At 31.8% G+C, this 19,922-nt stretch overlaps 1 protein-coding gene across 1 annotated transcript in view; it reads left to right on the top strand.

The window, feature by feature from the left end:
• Positions 1-8,897, top strand: part of LOC118199532 (zinc finger CCCH domain-containing protein 15) — a 76,758-nt gene extending 67,861 nt beyond the window's left edge. The window contains exon 12 of the mRNA XM_035371422.2: positions 2,723-8,897. Coding sequence (XP_035227313.2) covers positions 2,723-2,862 — 140 coding nt within the window. The 3' untranslated portion in view covers positions 2,863-8,897. The remainder of the gene's footprint in view (positions 1-2,722) is intronic.
• The last annotated feature ends 11,025 nt before the right edge of the window (positions 8,898-19,922 follow it).

The raw sequence follows: 19,922 nt of genomic DNA, 5'->3' as shown, positions 1-19,922 counted from the left end.
TTAACTTTCTCGCATTGTCTTTCAAAAATTTGCAGATAGGTTGCAATGTCAGAAGTTCTTGTAAATTTAGGGATTAGGTGTTGAATATTTGTTCCAATAGCTGCATTTGAAGCAAAGGCGGCATAGCCAGGATTTGAGCTAGCAGCTGCCAGGTTTAATTTTAAACGTTCCAATTCTAATAAAAGTTCTTGTTCTTTTCTTTGACGTGTCTCCAGATCGTTGCTTTCACGTTGTTTTTGTTGTCTAGTTTCGATTAAAGTTTCCAGAAGATTCCTGGTAAAATCCTCATCATAAGTGTCAGAATTGACAATAAGATCTTTAAGATCTATTACTCGCATAGTGTCGTTTACAGTGAAACCCAGTTCTGCAGCGAGAGTTTTTAAATCCTCTTTTCGTGCTTTGGCAAGGTAAGCCATAATTATATGAGAGATCAGGGGGGGAGGGAAAAGATGAAGTTGAATTTGTTGTTATTTCGATTTTATTCACAATACAGTATTTTAGAATTAATAATTATACCTTTAAGTAAAATGTATATACCCCTATTAAACAGCATGTATGAATGTAAACAATGTTACTCGTACATTTATATACCACTAATAAACAGTATTTATAAATGTAAACAATAATACTCACAAAGTTTATTATTTCGGAGTCGTAAAAATATCATAAAATGCCCTCATAAATTAAACTTGTATCAAGAAAATAACATATAATAAATTGCTCAAAAATTGTTTACTACTTAGCAAAACATACAAAACATACATAAATGTCTTACCATAAGCTTTTATATTTAAGCTGAATTCTTCGAAATCTTAATCTTAACAAAATATTAAGCTGATTAAGCAACACACACTTAGTAACTCTTTTACTTTATTTAAATAGTCATTCGATTTTATTCATAATTATTTTCTTTCGCTTCAAGAAATATTTTCAAGACATGCATTCATTAAAGGAAAACAATCGTATTTTCTTAAAGTATTATACTATAATCATTTTCTCAAAATGTTCGTCGAAAGATAAATCAACAAGTACAATATTTTATTTTATGTAGAATAAAACATTTAATAAGGAACAACAGCACTCAAAGGAAATAAAAATAATAAAAGATTTGACGTAAACACATCATAAATCATCGCTAGTCTAAACATTTCCGCGGGGGGAAAACATCTGCTGCTGTATGTCAGAAGCGAAACTAATAAATTCTAATGAACAACGTCCATGAATATATTCAAACTTTAACATCAAAACATGTATTCAGTGAAACAATATTATTCACAAATTAATTTACTATGCGCATTAACATTTTAAAATAACAAATTACAATTCAAGAAATAACGTTTGGTTAACAGAAAGCCGTTTGCTTTCGTTTAATACTCTTATGTAGTATGAATAAATGAGATTTCAGGAAAGAATTTACATTTGCTTTAAGAAGCAACTTATAATAAATAATCAGTTTAAAAGAACTTTAAACTCAGATTAAACGATAATGTAAACGAAACTTATCTTTTTCGTTGAAATTGTCCAGTTGATGATTCGATGTGCTAGCAGCACGGTATGACAATTTTAGTTCCAGAATTGGTTTCCAGAATATTTGACCAGTAGTCCACACCTGAAAAGAAACTGAGCCGATCTCCAGCAATTAAAAGTTAAATTCGGGAGTAAGAGCTTGTTAAAGCCAAACAGAAATTCTAAACATTTTGTTGCGCCATTTTGGATTCAAATTTAGTTGGGCGCCAATGTGATGTAGCCGTTCCTCAATAGACACAAATGCCGGCTAGCTTTAAAAGGATTTATTAACAGAGCACACAGGAACGGTTACAAACAAAAGAAATATACATAAAAATGAAACATAAACGAAATGGAACATCAAACATTGAGAATAACATAGCATAGTAAGCTATCATCATGGCGGCTGGAGGTCGACTGACGTTTTTTCATATCGCCACGAGATGGCGTTTAAATAAAATAGTTCGGTTACAGTTCATGAGTTCATGGCGTGAATAAAATAGTTCAGTTACACTTAAATAGGTCTGTTACAAATGAAAATTAAAAAAATTCCTCACGAATGGAATTTAAGGTTCAAAACAACTGTTGCAATTTATTGAAGATTATAACAAAGTGCATAAACCATATTTGGCATTATTATTGCTTATAATAAATATACCAAATTTTAAAACGTTTCATTGTATAAATTATTTGGGAACTTTTGATTAAAAAACTTAATTTTTTGCAGGTATGCCTAGAAATACATCTACATTAAGATGATAACAAAAATGTTATAGGTTATGATTCTAAATCTTTCAAAAAATTTATAAAAGTTATTTAAAAAATAAATTAAAAAATTTGCAGATTTTATATTGAACCTTAATTTCAAATTCTGGAAGAAGAAACTACCCTCGTGATTTTTTATGGAACTTGCCATAATTTTAGGCATAGAATCGGAAATATGGGGGAGGGGAATTAATTGGTGTTTCATTTCAGGAAGTCGAATTTTGTGTCAAAATAGAACAATGTTATATATAAATCTATCTTAAGTTGTGCTTCAAGACGTGAAAAACGCAAGCTGAATTTTGTCAATTGACCCAGCAGAATGGGAGATATAAAACTATCCCTTTTACATCATTAAGTATTATCATGTGATGAACTTGAGGATTCAGTCCATAAGCCCATTAAAGTATATTATTATTTGCTTATTCTAATTACTTTACATCTACCTTTACAGCTGAAACAACTGAACCAGCTGCAGTTGGAGGAGCTGATGATGAAGAAGAAAATAAGGATGCGGTCCCTATAGATGAAAATTTATTTGATGAAGATCTAGATGAATTAGAAGAAGAACTGAGAACTCTTAATGTTGATTGATGTTGGCTGACCTTTAATCAATTAAGTGTCATGTTTTAATGGCCTTGGGTTAAATTTGTACAGTTTATTTAATATCAAGTGCATGGTTTTTATCTATTTAAACTTAATGTAATAAAGCAAAATATTTTGTTTTGTCTGACAATGCATTTTTGTTTTTTCAATATTATGTAGTTGTGAAAAAAAGCTCAGATAATTTAGTTATTTTAAAACCATTGCCCAGTTATTTTTGTGATGTGTGCAACATCAGTGATTATCACAGCCTGTCATAATGCAATGGCTATATCTCTTCAATAAATGTGCATTTTTGAACTGTGATGCAACTTGCAGTGTATCTTTGTATCACATGGTTTGACTCTAGCCATGAATATAAAAATTAATGGTTTAATTCAAAGAATAATAAAATTTCTCTTCTTTTTTGTATTCCAAAGCTAAAAAAAATTATTATTATCATGAAGATTTTAAGAAAAACTATCTTCAAGTTTTTTTTTTTTTTTTTAATGTTCAGAATTTCAAGTGTTTGAAACATCTGATAATTAATTAAAGATAATTTTAAACATCTAAACAAACCCTGCTAGGATATTAAAAGAATTCAAATGATTTTGCTTTTCCTTTTATGAAATAATATTTATTGCCAAAAATGAAATAATTTTCTATCTGTAAAACAAAACACTAAGTATACCTTTTTTTGACTAAATTTAAAATAAAATTCATTTGCCTAAATCCATTTCTACTGAAATAAAAGACTGAAATTAATTTTATTTATGTAGTCGTAAAAACTGAACATATATGTTGTTTTGATTTTATTGTACTAAATTTAAAGAAATTATTTTTTGTTTACATGAAACAATATGCAAGATTTATTTTCTAATTTTTCTAATATTTCTAATTTCAACTAAAATTTAAACTAAGTTTTTTTTTAAAACTTTTTATTTTATTCTTCTTCAGCTAGTCTATATATTTGATAAAAAAATTAATGATCAAGTGCATATCTCTTGCTCACTTTTTATAATAAGCTTCCTAAAAGTATACTTTGTTACATTTTCTTTTTATACTATTTATTTCAAAAAAGGAAGTTTAAACAAGTTAACTACAGGCATAATTTTATTTGGCTGAAAAAAATCAACTGATTTAGGTAATTGAAATTCTAGGTATTTAGAATCTAATGAATGGAATTCTGCCGTACATACCTCTTTTGAGTTCTGCTTAGAAAATTTCAGTATTTTTATAATGAATCTAGTAGAGACTATAATTATATTAAAAAAATAATCAAATGGATTTTATACCACATAATTTTTTTTCATTCGAGAATTTTTGAAGTTTGATATTCAAATAGATACAGGATAAAAATGGAAATAGATTGAAAAGAGAGAGAAAATCAATAATTTTGACATTCATATATTTCTGAGAGTGTTTATAGTTCACTTTTCTTAAGCTATGCTGAAGCTGTCATTATTTATTACCAACCTGGTTTTAATAGGAAAATGTTGATTAGTTATCGATATATCAATCATATTTATTAAAATAAAAAATTTAGTCTTCAGTGGATTTGCTAGTATTGCATTTAAGGATTTTTTTTTTTTTTAAATTAAATTTCAAAGAAATTTTCTGAAGCTTACTTCATTTTCTGCAAAATATTAGCCATACACTTAGAAAGAATTCTGTTTTTAATGTTGTGGTAAAGGATAATTGAGAAATTAAAGTTAATTTTTATGTATAATAATTTTAATAAGACTATTCATTACATAAAATGTATGAGGATTTATTTTAAAATTTCTCTTATATGAGCATTGTAGTAATCCTTTTACCTTCTCCTTAATTTTAATTTTCAAATATATGTGTATCTGAAAATAAAATATAATTATTTTGATATAGTACCTCATTAATTCAAGGTGTAATATTACAGCATGATAGAAGGATGAAACATCATAAAACTAAGTTATATAATGATTGTATGTCCCACTTGAAAATTGCAAAATACCATATTTTCATGACTAATTCCCCCCTTTTTTCCCCAATATGTAATTTATAAACTTCTGGTGTAGGGTAACAATGTAAAATGTACCCATAAATAAATAGAAAAGTAAAAAAAAAAAAAAAAAGTTACTGAAATTGGTAAGTCTTTTGAAATATTAGTGTGTCTTTACGTATGTTTTTTAATATACTATAATTTATCATTTAAGCCATCTCTCCAGAAATAGTATATATTGTTTTGTTTATTTTCTCCCTTCTGATTTTCAAGCTGTTAAATTAGTAAGAGGGAAAAGTGTATGAGTAAATGCAGTAATATAGTTCTAAAATCTTTCACTGACAATACTTTAGAAAAATACATCCAAACTTTCAAGAAATTCCATTACTGAAGTGGATGAATTCTTACATAAGAATGTACTTGAAGTGTAAAGAGCTAAAAGCAATTCTTTTAGAAAATTAAGTATTCTAACAACAATATAAAATTATAAATATTCATTTCCAGAATTCAGAGTAAATATTCATTGCAGACAGGCCAGACTGTCACGTCAAGCATAATTATCAGAATGAAAATACAGTAAAATCCTTTCTGATGACCATTGCTGAAAGTAACCATTGTTTCTGAGAATATGAATAAATATTATTATCAATAAGTGTATTATTTTTATGTAAGATGATATCTTCTTAATCTGACTGTGACAATAAAATATGAAACCATGAAGCAGAGGACTGTCTTCGAAAGTGATTAGTATTTCTGTGAATATATGAATGTTGGTACTGAATATCACTGATGTCGTGTGAAAGAAGCATATAATGTAAAAAAAAGTCTGGAACTGTTAAGTATTAAGAGAAATTTCATTGTATTTATTAAGACAACTGCTAAAATATCTGATTTAGTATAAATCTAAAATAATGTATTATGCCTTAATCCAGTGTTCCCCAAACTTTTTATCAACGTTTGATTATTTTACAGCAGCCCACTGGGGGGATTTTGATTGTTTATATTTTAGATTATTTTGATTTATTAATTTTAATTTAATTGTGTTTAAATATGCCTTCAAAATAAAATACAGTTACACCAAAAAATAAAGTGATTTAACATTTTAACTTAACAAGAACATTAAATCAATGAAAACCCTGAGCTTGTTTCTTTGCAATGAGTCGGTTCCGAGTTGTTGTCTCGAACGTAGTTTTTAAGGCTGCCATCATTTGCAATCTCCAGCAGTTGATCTTCTTGCACAGACATGCAAGATTTACCTGATTTGTTGACAAATGGCTCTCAGATCCATTCTTTACTAGTTCATGGGTATTTTGTGGTTGGGAAGTAGCGCTCGAACTCTTTTAAAAGCAAAGACAGGTGATCGTATTGGTTTAGTTTGGTTTATTTTAATTATGGCAAAGCACACTAGGGCAATCTGCCTAAGGGAAGGGATGCCTTTGTGGAGGACTTTCTAAGGGAAACTTGCTCGTATACACGCTACACATGGGGAAAACCACGAAAACGTCCATGCAGTCAGCCAGCCCGTTTACGGGATTCGAATCTCGGACCGAACTACTAGTATTCAGCGACTTTACCGCTCGGCCGCTGGTAGGCCAGGTGATTGTATATCAACTGGAAGAATGAATGTTCAGACTTGGTCTCGACTAAAATCCCAGCTAATGTCTGAAACATGTCGAAAATGCCTTTGTTCACGCGCCGTCCCCACAACTCCAGTTCGTGTTCCTATTTTTTTCTTTCAAAATATTCCAGGGACTTGTCTTTTAATCCAGGGTGTTTGGCGTTCAAGTGGCGAAGCAGTTTTGAAGGTTTCATTGTGTCATTAGAGAGCTGGTTGCCGCAAACTATGCAGAGCGGTTTTGGCTTGTGAGAATCACCTGTTCCGATAAAACCATATTTCAAGTAGGACTCATGGTATTGTCTGTTAAAAGTTACATGTTTCTTTGATGTTGAAGGCTCTTCTGCTTCTTCACTGAACCTTTTCTTTTTCCCAAGGAAACCTTCTGATGACCTCTGTTTCGTATTCAATTTTGCTAATTTGTAGGTTAAATTTAAGTAAACACAATACACACATACACCAAGCACTGTTAAACATGAGAACGTACCAGTGAACAGAGAGAAGAGCGATACTCACCAACTCTTGAGCGGCGAGAACAATTCATTTCAGATAATCCACTCATTTTAATTGCAGAACAAACTAAATCATTTTAAACAAAACTGCATAAAGCACACAAAACAGTAGAGAGGAATCATGGTCACGTGGACTTTGGGCGACTAAATGGCAGATGAGTTAACTTCTCTTTATAGAAGCCTTAATACACTCTAGCTGTGTGTGATGTCACGATTGAGAGAGAAGACGAGGAAGTTCTTCATTAGTTCCAATGTAAATTTTGCACTTTCGTGTTTTATTTATGATATTTACAGTTACGATGATTGATTTCTTTTATTAAAACTAACTGAAAGAGAAAATAGTTGCGGTGGTTTTCTTTTTTTAACTTTTTAAAACATTAAAAAAATTATGTCACTACCTTCGGCGGCCCCTTTTTTTAAATAACTAAAATTTAATGAAACACAGAAGTTTTTAATTTGAGGGTATAAACTTAGGAATTTAAATTCAGTTTCAATGAAATGGGCGGCTAGCGGCCCGGTATCATTTGATCCACAGACCGGGGTTGGGGACTACTGCCTTAGTCAATTCAAAGAATAGTATAGTTTCATTTGCAATTTTTAAGAGTTAACATTTCTAAACCCAATAATTGTACTTCTTTTTGCAATGTAGTGTAATTTGTTATACAAAATGGACTAGTTGTTATTGATACAGTACTTCACAATTGACTTATCACAGTCTTATACATTACTGTGTTTAGGGAGGAGCTGAGGGGACTGCAGCCGCCTGAAACTGAAGTTTATATATAGAATACAGTTACAAAAACATCAATCTTTGATAAAACTGACATCCTAGCTACAGCCATGGTTTTGTATAATTTATATCGTACTGTGAGCCTTATGATTTACGGTCTAGGCAGCTTGTTTCATGCAGCAGAATCAGTATTCAGATGGTGCCAAAATTCATTAACATTTCTGCAACTGTTTGTTTTAATTTCTCAGTCAATTTAAGTAAACTTATATATATATATATATATATATTAGTCACATTTTGCCTGTGCTGCTGCAAAACAAAAAGTAAAAAAAATTCAGTTTTGAAACATTATTAAAAAATGCTATCAGTCATCCTCATGACTATTGCATCATAATCATGAACAGGTCAAATCAAGATAATCACTATCATAGGAGACACAAATCATTTGTTGTTATGGGTTAGAAAGATTTTGGCGAGACGTAAAATGTTCTCTAACCATTCAGGCATGTATGCTTCAGTGAGTTTTGAAATTGTAATTCCTATTTTTACTTGCATATTTTTATTTTATAAATAAAAAATTTATGATTTCTAGTTCTGAAATCCTGTACCAATTTGATTCTAAAATTAGATTAAAAGAATTCTTATATTAAAATGAGCTAGAATAGATGTTTTACTATCATTTTTACATTTGCCCATTTTATAAATAAAATTTTCCTTGCATTGTGTTTCTTGGCTTCATAATTTCAAACAGCTACTTTGTGATCAAATTGGAGAAATTTTTATAAGGATTTATATAAATATTTTATCTTATGTTTTGAATTACATATTCATACCATTGTTCTCATTCTGGTATCTGCAATTTCTGTTAGGTTAATTTTCACCAGAAAAGTTGGTATATTCTTTAAATGTTTTCTTGATATCTATGTAATATGTTGCAAAAAATTGAAAAGCTATCATGTACAAATGCTGTATTACTTAAATGTGATGAAACACGTATTTGCTGTAATTATGACTTTTTATATACTTATGTGGAACCATATTTGGTATTAATATAAAAATTTATTCATAAATTATTTAAGCAGCATAAAATAATAGCTACCAGAATCAATTTTACCTAAAGTGTCAAATTATTAAATTCAGTTTTGAGTATTCTGCGAACATTAAATCAGCCAGAAGTCTTTGACTCCTAAATAAAGAAATAGTTTTTTAAAATTTATGTGTTGCTTGTTTTTAATTACTGTGTGCTTGTCAAAATGAGTGTTTAAACATAAAGAATTAATAAAAAAAAATAATAATCCCTTTTTTTAATTGTCATTAATGAAACGCTTAAAAGGCTTTACTACTGCATAGTCATTTTTGTTTATTAAAATAATAATAATAATGTGTAAGCATATAATTCAAATACTAGAAAATGTAGCTGCTACTAAACACCATCTGTTGGTAGGTAATGCAGCTGGGGAGTCAGGATAATAAAATTGCTGTTTTGCAAGGGATGCTAAAAATTTCTGGGAGTATACAAGGTGGTTCAGATATAATCAGGACTAATTTTTTATTTACAAAAATCCTTTACTGTGAATGAAAGAATTGAACATGTTTTGTATGAATTATATTCCTTCAACATAGTACATTCCTTCAGAGTCTAAATTTTTGGTGCTGATCTGGAAGCATTTTCATTGCTTTTGTTAGAAATTTTTTAATTGACTGTGAATCCACTTCTGAACACTAATAGCAAAGCCAACATTATCCACAGATTGCGTGTCTTCCAAGTGGGACTTGAGACTTGGGTTTGAACTAGTGGACCTGCATTCATTTAGAGCCATTATGAACTTCAAACATGCACCTACTTTATCTTCAAACCATGGTAGGACAACTGGGAGACTGCATGTGCATCACTTTGCTCTCTTCTGTCAACGTACACAGAATCCACCAGGCATAAATCTTGCCATAGTGCAAATATTTTTTCACATTGAAATCTATGCTACCAACCTGGATTGAAAACCTCAGTGCAGTTCTTTGATTATGATGCACATGCTCTGCAGAATAATTGCATTCATCAATGTTTTTTGAGGTGATGAAGGTTCTCTATGCATTCTTGTCTCTCTATGAAGCAGTTACACCACTTAAATGGGTAAGTCCTAATGCACAATGTTATTCTTCATACTGTGCACAAAGTCTCTGCTAAGATAAATTTGATCGCTGTCCATTGTTGCATGTTCTGAGGCAGCTGTAGTTTGCACATTACTCTCACATCTGCCAGACACTTAAGCAAGTTCTGTGTCTGATCTTCGTGGAAGGTAAGGTACGTGTAGTGTTTGTAGTCACCCATGGACACACAGCGCTGTGCCTAGGTAATGGTTTGCAACAGCAACCCAGTCATATTCTAATTCCCCTTGTATTAAAGAATGATTCTTATTAAAGGAAAACTAGAGGTAAATTTTGATATGGATGTAGCTTTAAAGCATTTGCAGCACAATGAATGTTACATTTGAAAAGAGCACATGAAGTGTATGATATTCTGTTGTATTTGGCTTGAAGAGCATCTCTCGAGATCCTCTAGAAGCTAGAAAGCATAATGAGAATCTGTTGAATTAGATTATTATTCCTCAGAATGATACACATTGCACTGATCTCTTTTTGTATCCTTGGCAAATTAGCCACAGCGTTGGGTTTGATTCCAGTTCCCTATTCTCTTGTGCAGGCTAATGTAGTAAACAGATTTATACAATGATCATCATATAGAAACCTGAAGTATCCCCCACCCCTTCTGTAGTGTATGGCTGCTGGCTGTGCAGAGCTGGGTTAACCGATAAGCGAAATAAGTATCACAAAAAGACACTTAGAGACTCACGAACACAAAAATATACTCGCATCACAAAAATTTACCATTGCCGGTTTAACAGTGGAAGTATGGTGCAGCTAAACCATGACCGAGAGAAAAGGAATGGTGAGGAAACAGGTATCGGTACAAAAGTCGTAAGTGCTTAGGGGCCTTTAAAGATGTTAATCCGACTCCGTGGCTATATAGTATATTTGCGAGTCCTAATGGTTTTCCGTTACAGTGGCACCCATATGCCTGGCATGTACACACTGAATTGAATTTAGTTTCTCGCTATCAGAAATTCACTGACAAAAACAGTCACTATGCATATCGCCGACAGCTACAGAATCGGCAGGAAAGAAATGTAAGTAAAAATGCAGAAGGTAAAGTTTGGGGATAAGTATACCATGAAGTATCAAGAAGTCATCCTTTTCACCTCTTTTCCCTCTATGCTTCCACTTCCTAACAAAATGTTTGCAGATATACATGCAAAAACACAGTGCAGTTTTTTCAACTGCAGTGAGCTGTTGATCAAATTTCTGATAAAGCATATTTCTAATTTTTAATCTCCCCAAAACAACTTCTTTGATTTTACATCACTTGCATTAAGAATATGTTTCTGAGGTAAGTGAATCTTAGTCCTCTTGTATTGGTGTAATCTTAACAAAACCCTTCATAAGTATTACGCATATGTTATAAGATGTAGTATTTGAAAGGTGAACAAATGTTTCGTACCTGACTTAAAATTTTCCGATCCTCATTTTGATCGATGATTTTGGGCGAAATGATCTTGCCTGATTCTGATGTTCAAGAAGTTGTTTTTATATAACTGTAAAATATTCCAATTATATGCAGCATGCTGGGTCTTTTATAGGAGAATTTGAACGCTTATTTGCGTTTTTTTGTGTTGACAGAGTGGGCTAATGATCTGGTGAGACTTTGTTAGCATTACTAAGAATTACATTTTGATTTGTGATACACTCAAATGAATATTGTTAGCAGAGGCTAAAACTCAGAAATGAAGATTAAAAAAAACGCTCACAAGTACAAATATAAATATTTGTTGGCCATTTAAATTTCAGTACATACATAAAAACATTTCTGATGATTTATTTAAATTTCAAAACTTATGTACATTGTAGTATACAGATGTGTATAATTTAAACTTCAGCATAATCATCTGTTGTTAAGAAGCATGTATGTGCTAATTTATGTTGTAAAGTAGTTACTCAAAGTCTATAGGTGATAGCAGGAATGCACAGGAAACAAGGCTTACTTTTTCCATGATAAAACTTTAATTCAACATGTTAGAATTATTTGAAATAAATGTCAGTTTAAAAATTTAATATTGGTTGTCAATACATTTGAATTGCAAACTGTAACCAACAAAAAAGTTCTGCGGGTACCTAGAAAATAAATATAAATTTGATTTCCCCCCCTTTGCTTTATCATTATTGTTGTTTATGTATGTTTTGATAAATATAATATTTAGTAAGCAAAGTTTAAAATTTAGTTAAAATATTTTTTTATTTTGTTGATAAAAAAAATTTCGTCTGTCAGCTGTGTTCAGATCGTGCATTCGGCCGCATGCAGTGAGTTGGAGATTACTGTGATGGAGCATTAGAAATTTAAATATATGTATATATATAATTCCTCATAAAATAATTAAAAATACCTTAAAAAAAGCTGGCGTTAGCCTTACCAATTTTTAGATAATTTGTTTTAGATAATGAAATTTTATGCTTAAAGCCCAATGGGATGGTATAAAGTGGATGGCTGATTCAGAAAATCTAATGTAAAAATGTACAGATGATTCTTGTCACTACATTCTCTTTCCTCCAAAGATTTTGGCACAATGCTTTAATACTATTGTTTGAATAGTCTTGAATTACTTAGACGGCCAAAATTCTACTTTTATTAACAAATCGGGCCTTTTCATTTTTCATTGTAGCTTGATCGCCCTCTAGCTTGAAGAATTACGACTTTTATTAACAAATGACTTTTTTTTCCCATTTTACTCTTACTTTTGTGGCCATGTTGAGTAATCTTAGCTGAATTAGCCATTTTCACATTTTGAAGCTGTTTTTGTTCTAACAACTTGACTGACGCTATTTTGAATTCTTTCCATGTTTTTTCGAGTCTCTCAACCCCTCTTTAACACGGGGGGATACGAGTTCCCGCCAAAGGACAATCTAATCGCATTGGCTGATATGAAATGGCATTGTTTCACTCGCCTACGTCACACGACGAGAGGGATGGCTTTGTAAGACATGGAGGGGATCACACCCCTTTTCAAATATGTTTCGCGATCAAGAGGACGGCTCAGCCACAGGTCTGTTTTTTAAGTTTTTTTTTTTTTTTTTTTTTTTGTTTCTTCAAATCTTTTTCTTGGTCTTAGCAAGACCCACGGCGTTTGTTTTCATTAGTATTTAATTTCATTTTAATTTGATTTCAGTACCGTAATATTTATAAAGTTTTTATTATTTAAGCTAGCAGGACCAGCCCGTACGTTATTGTATAATTTGACTAATAGCAGACCGCTATTTATTTTATTTTGATTTTAATTTTGTTTTGCTCGGAGTTGCATTTACTTTTTCTTACACCTTAATGTGTTTTTCTGCGGACGCGTCGGGAAATTGGAACAGAGAATTGAAGCTTCAAAAGATTTTTTCGAGACAATTCATATTATTTAAAAATTTTTTTTCGTCAAACAAGAGCTTCAATTGTCCATTTTGGCGAAACGCGTAATGGTGTTAGCTTAGTTCGACATTCAACTAATTTTCCCTTGAAAAGCCTGGTTGGAAGTCCAATTGGGCTAATTTATCATTTTCCGCTTTGTAATTTTTATAATTTTTGCAATTTATGTTCTAATTATTATGTTTTAATTTTGTTTTAACTTGTTCCGTCGATCTGTTTTTTATATGTGTTAACTTTTCACATATCACATCGATAAGATTTAAGTTTTTTTTTTTTTTTTTTTTTTTTTTTTTTGTGCATTTACATTATTTCCAACATTGATTTTAACAGTTTTATGTTGTGTATTTTATTTCGCGTGTAGGCTGTTTTTTCACCTTTCCATGTTAATATTTTTAAAAATTACTTCCATGTTAATATTTAAAAAAAAATACTACGTTGAACTATTTCTTGGGGGCACAGCTCCTGGTAACTTTTTAGCAAGCTCACTACAATATTTCTTTCTATATATATATATCATAGATCATTCCATGCAAAGGAAACACTTATTTTTAAATTTCATATCGTTAAATAACAGCTCGCCTGTTCTGTGGGATTTGATCATATGTCGGACTAGGAGGATTCCTCAGTCTTATTCTCGCGGTTTCTGATGAGGTGAGAATCATGCGATGCTGTTTTATCGCACGAAACTGGATTGAGAAGGAAACTGTTTTTACACTGGAAAGAGTGTTAAAAAACATCAATCAGATTTCAACAGCTCTGTGTTCTTGCTAAGCCTTCCTCACTCCATCAAAACTTTTGAATGGAAAATACGTATGTTAGCTAAGTTATACTAATAAGGAAAGATTTACTAAGAGAGAAATACTTAAGATTGCATTTCTGTTACTGCTGGGTAAGACGAAACAGAGACATGAAAGAATTCCCTTAAAACTTTTACAGTTAATTAAAAATATAGGCCGAACATATTATTATACTACTACGAATTTTCCTTATAGTTGCTGTAGTATTAATTATTGTGAGAGGAATTTTCCTAAATACAGATTGATTAAGAACCACTTAGATTTAAAAATGATTGAGTACCTTGCGTTTAAAAATTATAACGGCACTTTCTCCAAAACAGAAGCTTGAATAATGAAACAAACTTCAAGAATGTCATCGAAGATTTTTTGAAACACTAATCAAGCAAAAGACCACTTTAAGATTCTATTTAAAAAATAAATTTTTATCAACAGAGGGTGTTTACACATTTTTAGAACGATTTCGGGCCGTTTAAATAATGTTTAGAGTGTAAAGAATATTTTTTAAAATGTTCGATCTGATAGCCTTTTTTCTGGACTATTAGCATTATAATTTTTATAATAAAATGGTTTTCTTAAAGTAAACAGGTATATTGTTTTCCATTTCTATACCACTACTTTGCATAGTCCATCAAATCTTTTCAAGAAGCCAAAGGCAGAATACAATAGTCCATAAGTGAAACGTCAGGAGACTTCTCAGGAATATGCTCAAAAGGTCCTAATATTTTTAAGGAATGTAGTGGTACTTTTCGAAGCATGCATTGTTGCTGTGTGTTGATTAAGTTTGAAAGTTATTTGGATAAAGGAATTGAATTTCTTCATATCGAATGTTAAATTTTCTCTTGATTGTAGAGTTGAGTTGATATTAACATTTTTTTTAACTCTTCTTATTTTTTGTTTCCCATTGTAAGAGAATCTTATGACAATCATAAACCCCTTATTGAAACTTTCTTTGCATTGACGGAACCAGTTATGCACATTTTTTGCCCTTCCTTTTCGATTAAAAATAGACCCTTTTTTGTAGCAATAAGTAAATGCAACTTCATCAAGGATCACAATGCATTTTCCATGTATCTCCTGCTAAATAGTTTTCATACAGAGTTCTACATATTGTTCTTCATTGAGCGGCAAGCCTTGGCGAAAGCTGGTGAACATTTTGTTTTTAAGCTTTTTTTAAGTTGTAAATCTTGCTTTATTAATTTATTTACTGTTGTTACAGTTGTATTTAAAGATTCCGCAATTGGTTTTTGTGTCGGTGGATTTTCGATTGTTTTCAACGATTTAACTTTAGAAACATTAGAAACAATACGTACCTTTTTCGGATATTCGTTTGGAGTCTTGTTTTTATGTAGAAGTAATGGTAGACGGTTTTTTTCTTTTCCAATTAAAAATGTTGCTTATTTTGTACTTAGAAATTTTAATGTCATAGATTTTAAAACGTTTTTGAATTATGGAATAAAAATATTTCTCTTCGGAATGCGCAAAACATATCCTTCAATCCACAGTTGTTTACACGTGATATTTTGAAAGAATAACGAGTTTAAAAATAACACACGATATTTCTCATTTCAAATAATAAACTGTTGCCAGATATGTTTATTCCCAAACATTTGCTTTTAAAAAATTCTTTGTCGAAATCGTTCTAAAAAATGTGTAAACACCCTCTTTATTTTCCTATTTGTCATTTTGCCTTGTTATAAATGTTTCAATGTGCACTAAGAGGAACGGCAAACAGATCACTCCGAGGGGTAAAAGTGGTGGATACGCCACTGGGTCGAATACACTTACTGGAGAAATTTCTGTACAAAACTGTTATATGCGACTTTCAGTATGTGTTTGTGTAAGTGTAAAGGGCCGTTTAGACTAGGGTTTATCTGAGCTAACGCAGTCAATTCCATGTGTCGACTAGCTCCGCTATGCGTGCAGCTCAGATTTTTCAACTCGCTGCTGTATGGGGGAAAAACAGGTTTGCAGGCGGGTTGGCTAAGTCAGTTGTCTCTGTTAGCTCATAAACCCCAGTCTGAACGGCCCTTAATTGATCAGGTGCACATGCACCTTGCATAATTAACGAAACATTATCTACCTTCCTCTAAGAAATGTCCATTAAATACAGATGCTTGTCAAGAAGTGAAACTCTTTGTGTCTGGGTGTGTGTATGTATAGGGGGGAAAGTTAAGGTAGGATCACAGTATAGCAGTTTCTCAACTCCAACAAAGCAGGCGTTTATGTTAACTATAAGTTTAGCATACAGTTAACATATAACTGGAAGAATTCAGATATAGGTATGGTCGAAATAAATTATCAGCTATTTAAATGATAGGTATATACAGGTTAATTACGAAATAGGAAGCAAAACATATAAAATAAAGGATTGTTAATAAATTCACTAAAAATAATAACACTTTAATACTGAAGAAAAGCCGTCCACTTGACGACACAAGAGTTTTAGTTGCACATTTCACTCAAAAACACAGTAGCAATAAATTCAAAGTTCCGCTTTATGGCGGAGATATCGCGCAGTTGTTGCGACGTCTTCCTGCTTCTTGAAATTAGGCCTGATGGGCACTTGATAGCGATGTGTTCGTGATCGTGGATCTCCGGAGAGAATACGTACAAAAGCAGTCTCGTTACCATGACATCCATAATATACGCTAACAAAAACAAAACAAACAACAACAAAAAACAGGTTTATATGAAAATAAAAGGGTGCTTTATCTTACATAAGTGTCTAGACAATGTTGTCGTTGTTGTTATAACGTCAGAACACCCGTGTTGGGTGAAAGAAAAGAGCGTTTGTCTTTTAAAATATTTATTTTAAAAACTTAATAAGAAATTCTTGAATAATAATTAAAATAATCAAATCATTTCAACCATAAATCATACAAAGGCCGCTGACGCGGTGACGACGATGAGATGCGTCTGCTTTCACTCGTTTACAGCATAAAAAAAGCTCTTTACACAAAACCCTCTCTTCGTTTTGTTAAAAACCTGGAATGGGTTTAATTAGTCCCTTATTTTTGGAAACCGCACCAGGGGTTTTCCGCTACACATTCCTTCAAAGTTCTGCTGTCCATTTCGTCTCTGAACAAAACAGGAAGCTCTGATTAAGCACCTGGGAGTTCAAGGTGTGCATATGTCTGGTCGTCACACTGTAAATACCATAATACAAATGTCTTCAGTGAGTTATGGTATATGCTGGCTGTCCCGAAACTCGTCACAGGGCATTAACAAGGTTCTTTTAGAGAAGATTAGTCCAAGGGTGAATCCACACTAAATTCTGATATCAGGCAAAGGAAGCAGATATTTTATGGCAAAAACATAGATTTTCTTTAACCCAAATGGCAACTGTTCTGATTATTCATGATTCCATTAATATAAAAGTATGCATATTTGCTCCAGACAGTGCTCCACGGCCTTGACACTTCAGTTTGCATTCTGGGAAGAAATGAAATTACAAAGCTGCTGGCTATGACGAATGTTAAATGAGGCAGAGGAGGGAAAAAAATAACTTTCACTACATTCTTCCTAACATACCATATGAAATGTCGAACTGGCAAGACACCGAGTATGCATTACTGGAACCAGCACTACGCGCTATTGATTGTTCGACAACAGCTGTCGGAACAATTTGTTCCTTGGACGCTTTATGTTTTCTATTAAGTAAATCTCCTAATTTTTCAAGTCTTTCCAAAGTGTGCTCTCTTTACTGGACCGTGTGTGAAGACTTAGAGCCATGGCTTGATTTCTTAACGTTTCTCTGATTGCCTTCAGATCTTGCAAATGCTAGAACGAATTCCATTTATTTAATATTCTTTTCTTTATTTTACCTTAAAGCGAATATTACCATTTTTGAATTACTTACAAGACCTCTTTCCTCACCCTTTGAATGATGTATATAAAAATTTTGGTGTCAACCTTACAATTACAGAATGTTCTGAACACAGTTTCAGAGCTCTTTGAACAAACTACAAAGTATATTTAACAGATTACAAAATGCTCTGAAAGTCAACGATTTGCTATGAACAGGCTAAAGAGTTCCTTGAACAGTCTACTTTAATTGCAGTCGCCCTGTATATCAGACGAAAACGGAAATCTCAGATTTCTAGAATATCATCAAAACGTTGGTCGTGTTTACTAAACGGAGGGCTTCTTTGAATCAATTGCAGTAGACCTGATAACACTTTCACAGCTAGTCTCCTAGGTCACCAAATCTTACACCATGCAGCTTTTTCCTGTATGTTATATTGAAAAAGTGTTGTTTTTAGCTAAAAATGGTCTACAATGGTTTCAAAACTTGCACTATTGTTGCAAAAATAGTAATAAAGGCTGGAGGAACTATGGCATAGTTTTGACTACCTTCCTTTCATTGTTCGCTTAAAACACACACAAAAACAAAGTGTACTTACATTTTTACCTTTTGTACTAGTAAATTTACCTTTTGTATTAGTACATTTGAGAAACAAAGTAACTTGAAATAGGCTCAATCATTTTGAATAGCTTTGTACTTCTACTCTAAATTTCTTACATTTTATCATCGTTTGTTCCATACAGAGGTGTTTTTAACAAAACGAAACATCACAGAGTTTCTAATATCATAGAGTAAATGCGAACCTGTTTTCTCTTAAAAAGCTTCAAATGAAGGCATTTCTTCTTTCTTTCTTTCTTTCTTTTTTTTTTTTTTTTTTTTTGTGGGGGGGGGGCAGATACGCGATACGCCTTGTGCACTTTATCATAATCAGCTGAGCAAACTAATGCCTTACGTTGCATAAATAGCATAGAATAATTTGAAAAGTTTTTTATGATGCTGTGCATTTTTATTAGTTTCTTTAATATTTAAAAAAGTTTTTGAAAATTTTAATGGCAAACTCTTCTTTAATTAATGTGTTAAACAGCGTATTATGAAGTTTCAGACAGAAATTTATTTATGAAATTTTTTTAATTATATAAAAAGATATTAATTGTTTTCTATTTCATCCGTTCGTCTTCATCAAAGTGCAAGTTATGTGAGGTTGAAAAGAATGCGTAGTAATTATTTAGTTCCTTGCAAATAGCAACAAATATTTTGGGTGTTTACTAGCTATTAGGCCAAGATCTTCATGTTCGTTTTCCAATCTGCTTGATGTTCCTTTCCAGTCTGTCCAGTAAATTCACAGGTTTGGTGAATGCAAGTGTTAAAGTTAAGAATTAGGATTAAGATGCTGAAAGCCAACAGTCGTAATTAGAGCATACTGTTTTAATTACCGTGTTTTAAATTTAAGTGTTACCAAATTACAGTCAGAGAGTCAGAAGTGACGGCGATAATTCGCCCCAACTAATAAGATTAGGATGAGAATTAATGATAATCAACCTTATAAAATTTGCAAGGTTAACTAAATGAAAAGAATTTCTGTAGTCGCCTCAGACTTCTCTGCAACATTTAATGTATTTTACATTTTCCTGTTTTCGTTTTAAGAACTGGTTATGTAATTCCCGAAAGTCGATCGCTACCAGATTTGTAAAACTACTGCATAAATTAACTCAAGCTATTATTAAAACGCAGGTGAGCAGGAAAAATGCCATTTCATGTTTTATTATACACGACTGTCCTCTTCTGCCAGTCTGATACTTAACTCTGCCTAAAACACAAGCTATTTGCTTTAGATTTAAAATCAATATCAACGCGCGGCGAAAAATAAAAGCAATACTTTCCCAGAATTTTCAAATTCATTCTTCGTTAAGGGTTAGCAAACTTTCACAATACTGCCTGAGGACGAAAAGTGCCTTAATTAATTTTAGAAGAAAAATCAAACAATTCTCAGTTCTGAGGGGGGAGGGAATATACGATGTTCCATTCTTATAGTGGAAGGAGATTTCCTTTCGTTGCATTATAATGACCAATGAAGAAACGGAAAATGAGTAGTATTAAAAAAAAAAAAAAAAAAAAAAAAA

The sequence above is a fragment of the Stegodyphus dumicola genome, chromosome 2, assembly GCF_044657685.1.
Source record: "Stegodyphus dumicola isolate Sdum_Otavi_A_Nest chromosome 2, ASM4465768v1".
Lineage (NCBI taxonomy): Eukaryota > Metazoa > Arthropoda > Arachnida > Araneae > Eresidae > Stegodyphus > Stegodyphus dumicola.
Note: the sequence above shows the minus strand (reverse complement) of the source record. Positions and strands in the feature narration are given on the sequence as shown.